General features: G+C 32.8%; 2 protein-coding genes across 3 annotated transcripts; both read right to left on the bottom strand.

Annotated features, from left to right (window-relative positions):
• Positions 1-209: 209 nt before the first annotated feature.
• Positions 210-2,589, bottom strand: LOC134701832 (uncharacterized). The gene is made up of 3 exons (XM_063562950.1): positions 2,487-2,589; positions 2,019-2,075; positions 210-433 (listed from the first exon to the last, which is right to left on the bottom strand). Exons 1-3 carry the CDS (start codon positions 2,587-2,589, stop codon positions 210-212), a joined length of 384 nt encoding a protein of 127 aa, XP_063419020.1.
• A 3,337-nt stretch (positions 2,590-5,926) lies between these two features.
• On the bottom strand, positions 5,927-8,401 carry LOC134701837 (ataxin-8-like). Of its 2 annotated transcripts, XM_063562954.1 has the most exons (3): positions 8,277-8,401; positions 6,632-6,697; positions 5,927-6,322 (listed from the first exon to the last, which is right to left on the bottom strand). In XM_063562954.1, the coding sequence occupies exons 1-3, from the start codon at positions 8,377-8,379 to the stop codon at positions 6,087-6,089; spliced, it is 405 nt and encodes a 134-aa protein (XP_063419024.1). In that variant the 5' UTR covers positions 8,380-8,401; the 3' UTR covers positions 5,927-6,086. The 2 variants fall into 2 exon arrangements, with proteins under 2 accessions (XP_063419024.1, XP_063419025.1); XM_063562955.1 differs by lacking the exon at positions 6,632-6,697.
• Positions 8,402-9,772: the final 1,371 nt, after the last annotated feature.

The following is a 9,772-nucleotide window of genomic DNA, read 5'->3' as shown; positions in this document are numbered from 1 at the left end:
ATCACCGTTGGTTTTTCTTTTTTGTCAGTCAGTGAAATAAGTGTTTTGTGGATTTTTATTGACAAAATTACGATTGAAATGAGGTTTGGTATTTTGTTTAATGAAAAATATACAGGTCATGATATTGGAATATGAGTTTTGAGTCTCATGATGAATAGCAAGTCAGTTGGTCTGTTATATAGATAAAGGGGGAGATGCTGCTGCTGCTGTTATTGCTGCTTGTGCGACTGTTGCTGCTGTGGCTGCTGTTGCTGCTGTTGCTGCTGTTGGTGTTGTTGCTGCTGTTGCTGCTGTTGCTGCTGCTGTTGTTGTTGCTGTTGTTGCTGTTGTTGTTGCTGCTGTTGTTGCAAACGTTTGTTATTAATATGTCTTCCAAGAGCATGTGTATACAGTCTCCTCTTATTGGTTTGGGTTTCCGCTAAGGATCCTACATCTAACAAACATATAATAAACACCCAGTGTTTTTAAACAGTAAGTGTGTAAATAGTTTCAAAGGAATTTTGTGATTTTATCAACTTCAATGATACATAGCAATGATAGAGATGATTAACAAAGCGTTGACACTTTTATGATAAGCAGAATTCAATATTTCAAATATCTTTATGTATTGTTAAAGAGACCTTATGAAATGACCATACAAAAGATATGTTATTCATTTGTATAATGTAAAAAGTGACCAATAAAAACAGGTTATTCCAATAAACATACAGTGTTGTGGCACAACTTTATATTGAAAGTAAAGGTGACCAGTTAAGAAAAGTATGGGCAGCTTAATAGCTTGATGATATCGTTATATTTTCAATGAATATAACTTTTTTTTTATAATCGGAAAACTCAATTATACCGTCCACAAATAGTTTTCAAAGGTACCAGGATTATAATTTAGTACGCCAGATGCGCGTTTCGTCACATAAGACTTATCAGTGACGCTCATAACAAAATATTTATAAAGCCAAAGAAGTACAAAGTTGTAGAGCATTGAGGATCCAAAATTCAAAAAAAGTTGTTCCAGATAAGCCTAAGGTAATCTTTGCCTGGGATAATCCTTAGTTTTTCGAAAATTTTTGTAAACAGGAAATTTATAAAAATGACCACATTATTGATATTCATGTCTACACCGAAGTGTTGACTACTGGGTTGGTGATACCCTCAGGGACGAAACGTCCACCAGCAGTGGCATCGACCCACCAGTAGTTTAAATAGTTATCAAAGGTACCAGGATTATAATTTAGTACGCCAGACGCGCGTTTCGTCTACATAAGACTCATCAGTGACGATCATATCAAAATATTTATAAAGCCAGACGGTAAAGAAGTTGTAGAGCATTGAGGATCCAAAATTTACAAAAGTTGTGCCAAATATGCATAAGATAATCTACACTGTATGCCTGGGATAAGAAAATCCTTAGTTTTTTGAAAATTCAAAGTTTTGTTAACAGGAAATTTATTAAAATACCACATTATCGATATTCAGGTCAACAGCGTAGTGTTGACTACTGGGCTGTTGATACCCTGGGGTACGAGACGTCCACCAGCAGTATTGATATAATTGGGTTTTTTTCGATTTTATTTTGTAACAAAATAATGCAATAGCTTCTTATCTATTTAATCCAAAATGGATAAAGGTTTGCATTTAAAATCTTATTCAAATTATGAAAGTTAATAAAAAAAAAAGGAATGGTTCATTTGAAATGACAAAGAGCTTAATCCTACACATATTTATTTAACAGCCATTTTCATTCATTAAAAAGTTATCAAAGGTAAGATTAACATTTAAGATTAAATTTCTTAGTCTAAATTTTAAATATCAAAACGAATTATTTGGTTAGCCATTAGATTGATTGATAACTATACCTTGATATAACTTAAAATTAGTTAGTTTTAACAGGATATGTATGCCCTTTTAATCATTAAATTAAGAATTAAAATAAAACATTTACTGCAAAACAACACAGATACAAATAAATGGTCTCATAATTATGTATTTCATTCGACAGTTATGTAAGCATATAATCTTACTTGCAATACTGGGCTCTCTGTTTACATGTTGTCTCCATGCATATGGTGAAGGCATACCTAAATTGAACAAACATTATATGAGTGATACCAATGAATTTCATTGTATTCTATACATTTTTTTTATTACCTTTCGTCTATTAAACCATATTAACTAGTACAACAGTTAAAGGTATACAAATTCCTCTGTAAACAACACTGATTCTGGCATCAAACCTTTTCATAAACTCTTCTAAAGATACAAAGATCTGATTTGTATGCATTTAATCAGGTTATTAATTTTCTCGTTTGAATTCTTTTATATTTGTCATTTCCGCTTTTTCAATGATAAAGACCGTACGATAACTTTTAGTTGTTTAACTCTTTGTGACTATTTCATTTGGTTTCTTGTGGAGAGTAGTCCTATCTGCATTTTTTTTTCATAGCCAAGTGGAAAGTTTTGTGATATTGTTATATCAATAAATGTCTAACCCGAAAAAGATCTCTCATCTCTATCGTCATGTTTAACATCAGCTGCAAATAAAGTATCTGAGAGTAGGATTATACAGATAGTCACAGCTACCACTGAAACCATTTTGAAAATGACAATTTTACTTGGTAAATTGTGTTTTGTATATTTATGTTAAAATATTCGTCCCTATAAATGACAGTAAATTACCATATTATCAAGCTGTTACTATAAAAATTAGAATTGCAAAACAATTTTTCCATTAGGTTTGAAATATTCATCATTTAAACTAGATACCTGTACTACGCAGCAAACATTTTAATAGGGCATTCTTATTTTTAATATATAACTGCATGGAATGAGATATTAAAAATTCGTTTGAATACCCAAAATGCTTCCTTGATCCCATGGGATCTACTTACCGACAGTTTGACTGTTCCTTTGATATTTCAAGTAACGATAACAAACTGGACAATCTTTTCTCTCGACTATATACCACAATTGCGTAAATAGTTATCGAAGGTACCAGGCTTATAAATTGATACGCCAGACGCGCGTTTAGTCTACATAAGACTCATCTGCGACGTGTATACAGTATAGAGTTGAAGAGCATTGAGGACCCAAATTTCATAAAAGTTGTTTCAAATTAAGAGGGACGAAAGATACCAGAGGGAGAGTAAACCTCATAGACAGAAATAAAATTGACAACGCCATGGCTAAAAATAAAAAGACAAATAGACAAATAATAGTACAGAAGACACAACATAGTAAACTAAAGACTAAGCAACACTTACCCCACCAAAAACTTGGGGTGATCTCAGGTGCACCGGAAGGGTAAGTAGATCCTGCTCCACATGTGGCAGCCGTCGTGTTGCTTATGTTATTACAAATACAAACAAATTAAAATAAGTGTCTTTATAATTAAACAACACTATATTGGTAGGCATATGAGATGCTTTACGGAAATATTATTTCCAATATCTGAAAATGTAGTTTCTTATTTCGTATTGTTTCTCGTCTGATGTTAATGACTAAAATAGTTGAAACGGGAGTAGAAGATTAAAGACCAGAAAGCCTTTTTCATTCTAAAAGTGTTTTTCTTATTAAAATTTTGTTTCAAAGTATTCCTGATTTTGGGAACAAAATATGATAAAATAAATTATGGTCCGTTACCACGTTTTTTCTCTTTTGTAACTTCAATATTTCATGTTTTTCGCCTGATTGACGATTATTTTGTTATATCAAAAAACGATTATTTAGATAATTTCAAAGTCAGAACCAAATGTTTTTTCTGACACCAAAAAAAATATTCAAAATTATTTAATAATGACTCTACAACATATTTTCTAATTTGGTTAATTTTGTGAATTGAGTTTCATCCTTTCTCGCCGAAAAAAAAAATGCCAGAGTGAACTATTTTAATTGTTAAAAATATCTGCCAGTGATTTCTTTTAAACAGAATTGCAAGTCAGAGTGAAATTTGCACACATTGAAATAAGACAAAAAAGTATACATCACCGACCTTTTAAAAAAATACCAGTTATTTAAGGTGTATATTACTGTTAGTTTTTAAAGAATCCTTAGAACAATGGCTCTGACGTCATAGTGATAAATTTTAATATCTAAAAGAGTGTTATAAATATCACATATAGGAAATTTGACACATAAAACAACTTGTTTTCAATAACAAAAAACACCCATTATCTGGAATCTTAGTGAAGAAAAAAGGGGAGTGTACATGTATCTTTGAATACATATTGCTTTTTCTGTAAATGAAGCTTGTACTGTTGTAACGTGTACATTTAACTTCGAACTTCAAATCGCTTGCAGTTATGTCCTTACAAAATCATAATTAGGAAAAGGAATATTGTGTAACCAGAACATAAAGTTTTAAAGAACTTGTTGTGGTAGACATGAGTTTACTCTTCGAATGTTATAACATAAAAAGTGATAAGAAACTATGAAGAAGGTGACTTCTGACTTCTCACAAGTGCCCTTTTTCGTGACATTCCCGTCGATTTTAGAAAGCGACGAATTTTTCAACCCCGAGAAGAAAAATATGACCATTTTGAATGATCTGATGACCACATCAGTTACTTATATAAAGATTCAAGGATCAACAATCTATTTACGGAAGGCACTCACCACAGAAATTTGTGGGTAGTGGTGTTAAACAAAAGCTGTACTTGTTTGAAATAACCCTTCCCTGGACAGAAACTGTCATTTCCTCGTGCTCATTAACAATTCCATATATCGACAACCCGTCATGGCCCTAGGACGATAGATGTATCTGTCTAAGTCGGACTTCTTATTACTGTAATTTTAAAGAGGCGATACAAAGACACTACGGTTCATTCAGGTTGATCTGAACAGCAGAATCGTCAAGACTACGAACTGATGTCAAACCGGCAATGTTGTCGACACCTCTGAAGAAATGGAGGGGAGGGCGACGAATGTTCCGACACTGAAAGTATAACCTCAGATATAATATATGTAGATGACAAGGGGGATATAATAGTTTGTCTGTTTGTCTTTTTATTTTTAGCCATGGAGTTGTCAGTTTATTTTCAATCTATGAGTATGACTATCCCTCTGGTATCTTTCATCCCTCGTTTGTCGATATTGCGCACTGGTCTTTGCACATCATCGAGGTTGAGAGGACTATAATTGCCAAAAAAAATTCGATTTGCTTACCAATTTATGGTAAGGCACTAGAGTGAATTTTGATGAGAACATCGGCCACCGTTGTCTGTGCGGATCACTTACCATCCTATGTGAGTGACAGACCTAACACTTTTGTAGTCAAAACAGACAAATGTAACCAGGAAAGAACTCATTGGGTGTTCTTTCGTTTTCCTATCTCAAAACAGCATGAGTTTTATACTCCCAAGTAAGGAACACCATAGACATACCAGCAACATTTTAGAAATGTTCTCGTCGTAAATCGACCTCTGTACTGTTTTTCTCGCTGTCCATTTCAAACCAACTTTTCGGAAATATGTGGATTGTACTGCGCCTATTACGTGAAAATGAGATGTCAGAGTATCAGGATGACAGATGTACTGAATGACTTTTCATCGGATGGCCTCGATGTTAACGACAGAAAACTCATTGCGTTATTTTCATTGTGATATTTTGGTAAACAATCGATCAGCATTCGTGTAATATAGATCAAAATAAAACTTTTGCTTATATCATGTTTTTTTTTCATTTACTAGTATGTCATGTATGTAAACAAAAACAAAAACAACTGTGATTCAGACAAAAATTCTCATAGATCAAGTGACACCGGTGTCGGGAGTGTCACAAATGGTAGTTTACCAATCGATATTAAAATCAGAGAACGAATTAACATTGAATATAGAGACATGCAAAACATTTATTGTCACCATTGGTTTTTCTTTTTTGTCATTCAGTGAAATAAGTGTTTTGTGGATTTTTATTGACAAAATTACGATTGAAATGAGGTTTGGTATTTTGTTTAATGAAAAATATACAGGTCATGATATTGGAATATGAGTTTTGAGTCTCATGTTGAATAGCAAGTCAGTTGGTCTGTTATATAGATAAAGGGGGAGATGCTGCTGCTGCTGCTGTTGCTGTTGCTGTTGCGGCTGTTACTCCTATTGCTGCTGTTGCGGCTGTTGCTGCTGTTGCTGTTGCGGCTGTTGCTGCTGCTGCTGTTGCTGCTGTTGCTGCTGCTGTTGTTGTTGTTGTTGTTGTTGTTGTTGTTGTTGCTGCTGCTGTTGCTGTTGTTGCTGTTGCTGCTGCTGTTGTTGCCAACGTTTGTTTTTTATATGTCTTCCAAGAGCATGTGTATACAGTCTCCTCTTATTGGTTTGGGTTTCCGCTAAGGATCCTATATTAAAAAAACATATAATAAACACCCAGTTTTATTAAACAGTAAGTGTGTAAAAACCTTCATAGGAATTTTGTTTTTTTCAACTTCAATGATACATACCAATGATAAAGATGCCTAACATAGCGTTGACATTTTTATGGTAGGCAGAATGTAATATTTCAAAAATCATTATGTATGGTTAAAGAGACCATATGAAATGATAACAAAAGATATGGTATTCATTTGTTTTATGTAAAAGGTGACCAATTAAAACAGGTTATTCCAATAAATATTTCATTCGAAAGTTATGTAAGCATATAATCTTACTTGCAATACTGGGCTCTCGGTGTATTTCTACTACACGTTTTCTCCGTGCATATGGTGACGGCATACCTAAATTGAACAAGCATTATATGAGTGATTTAAATGCATTTTTTTTTATTCTATACATTTGTTTATAACCTTTTGTCTACTAAAAAGTAAAATCACAAAAATACTGAACTCAGAGGAAAATCAATACGGAAAGTCCATTATCACATGGCAAAATCAAATAACAAAACGCATCAAAAACGAATAGACAAGAACTGTCATATTCCTGTCTTGGTACAGGCATTTTCAAATGTAGAAAATGGTGGATTAAACCTGGTTCTATAGCGCTAATCCTCTCTCTTTAATAACATTCTCATCATGATGCGTTAAATAAACAGTCACAATTAATAAAATAGTCAAAATATGGGTACATCAGTCATCATTGCATAACAATTTTAAAAGGGACAATTTAACAGAACACAAAAACATCTATCTACGAACACATGGATTGACTTGAGTGTCTGACGTCATAAAATTTGTATACGTCACATACATTTGTCGTTCAATGTGCATACAAACAGTTTAAAAATTTACATAGGTAATGTAAGCATACAGAGTTAAAAAATCAAAAGTATGTAAGAACAAATTACAGAAATAACCGAGATTTTAACTAGTCCAAAAGTTATAGGTAGAATATATGAGAATAAAAAAATAGTTAATTCCACTACGCGATTGAATGATTTTGACGTTTATGGTTCAACGTATATAGTAATTCATAATAGAAATATATCATAATGACATATAATAGACTATATAATACTGACGGGATCTTTTAAAGTACAGAGTCACGTAATAAGAACAAAAGCAGTACAAAGAGTCGCATATACAAAACAAACCATCAAAAAATGAAAGCCAATACACACACATTAACGAGATGTATAAGTACCGAGCCATGTCAAACGGATATCACATAAAACCATTCAACAGTAAAAGTAATATTGATAATAGAACAAAGACAAATAAAAGAACAGTAAAACATATTGTAAAGATGATAAACAACATCAGTACGCAGAATCTATACATCAAGACCATCGTGTATTATTTGAGAAGTTGATACGGAATATTTATCAACAAGGTCTTGGTACCTTCCGATGAACTTTTTTAGAAAAAGGACGAGACGTTCTTTGACATACCCCTGGTTCATCAACTTTCTACTCAGACACTGATGACGTTTTACAAAGTCTGAGTAGGAGCTGCAAGCTCTTGAATATCGAATAAGTTGGAAAATATATATCCCATATGCAGGTGAAGCTGGTATGTTGCTACTAAGGTGGGGGACTAAAACATATTCACTAGTACAACAGTTAAATTATACAAATTCCTCTGTAAACAACATCGATTCTGGCATCAAACCTTTTCATAAACACTTCTAAAGATATAAAGATCTTGTTTGTATGTATTTAATCAGGCTATTTATTTTCTAGTTGGATTTTTTATATTTGTCTTTCCGTGTTTTAATGATAAAGATCGTACGATAACTTTTAGTTGTTAAACTCTTTGTGACTATTTCATTTGGTTTCTTGTGGAGAGTAGTTATATCTCTAGTTTTTTTCATATCCAAGTGGAACGTTTTGTGATATTGTTATATCAATAAATGTCTTACCCGAAAATGATTTCTCAACTGTATCGTCATGTTTAACAACAGCTGCAGATAAAATATCCGAGAGTAGGACTAAACAGATAGATACAGCTACCACTGAAACCATTTTGAAAATGATTTTTCTTGGTAAATTGTGTATAATATATTTATATTGTGAAAATAATATTCGTCACTAATGACAGAAATTTCCATATTATCCAGCTGTTACTGTCAAACTTATAAATGTCAAACAGTTTGGCCATTAGGTTTGAATTATTCATAATTTAAACTAGATACATATACTACGCAGCAAACATTTTTTATAGGGCATACTTATTTTAGATATATAACTGCATGGAATGATTGTAGTTATCAAAGGTTCCATAATTATTAGTACACCAGACGTGCGTTTCGTCTACATAAGACTCTTCAGTGACGCTCATATCAAAATATTTATATTGCCAAACAAGTACAAAGTTGAAGAGCATTGAGTATCCAAAATTCTAGAAAAAGTTGTTTCAAATTAAGATGGTCGAAAGATACCAGAGGGAGAGTCAAACTCATAGATGGAAAATGAATTGACAACGCCATGGCTAAGAATTAAAAAGACAAACAGACAAAATAATAGTACAGAAGACACAACATAGAAAACTTAAAACTAAGCAACACGAACCCCACCAAAAACTTTGGGAGGTCTCAGGTGCTCGGAAGTGTAAGCAAATCCTGTTCCACATGTGCCATCCGTCGTGTTGCTTGTGTTATGACAAATACATACAAATTAAAAATAAGTGTCTTAATAATTAGTTAACCTTTATTGGTAGGCATATGAGAAGCTTTACGGAAATAGTATTTCCAATAAAATCACATAAAACTAATTTATTTTGCAAATTTAAATGGATGATTGCATGGGCCTGAAAGATTTAAATAATCATAAAATGTAAATGTCCATAGCAAAGGCGGCATACATTAAGAATTATCTCATTATAAAATGTTGTGTGTTATCAGCAGTGCCTCTACTCTTTTAACATTCGTCAAACAAGGAACGATTATACTTTAGATAACAAGTCAAACAGATTTCAGCAGAAATGATAAAAGAGCACAAAGTTGATGTTACATTAAAAATAATACATTTGATATAGGACGTTTACCAAATACTAATTGGTCAATTATTCATAGTATGAAAGGTTACCTATTGTTGTTTTCATCCGCATTGTTTGGTCTCTTCAAGTTAGATAATTTTCTGACAATCATACACAATCTACCCATTTCATACATTAACAAATCCTTATCGTTCAAATATGTGTGCAGACTTAATCTTTCTGCAGCAATTTTGTTAAGACATTGCCTAGTTTTCTCTTTTACTGAGTGAAAATTGGAATACTAGATTGTGCATGCATAGCGGGAGTCGTTCAACAAGTCGAGCTGTTCTACTTTGGAGTTTATTTTCCCAGTTTTTGTTTGTTACCTGTATATATTTGGTCCGATATTTGGGAATTGAAGATTAGTTTACTTTAGTCACC

Source organism: Mytilus trossulus, unplaced genomic scaffold (assembly GCF_036588685.1).
Source record: "Mytilus trossulus isolate FHL-02 unplaced genomic scaffold, PNRI_Mtr1.1.1.hap1 h1tg000343l___fragment_2___debris__unscaffolded, whole genome shotgun sequence".
Taxonomy (NCBI): domain Eukaryota; kingdom Metazoa; phylum Mollusca; class Bivalvia; order Mytilida; family Mytilidae; genus Mytilus; species Mytilus trossulus.
Note: the sequence above shows the minus strand (reverse complement) of the source record. Positions and strands in the feature narration are given on the sequence as shown.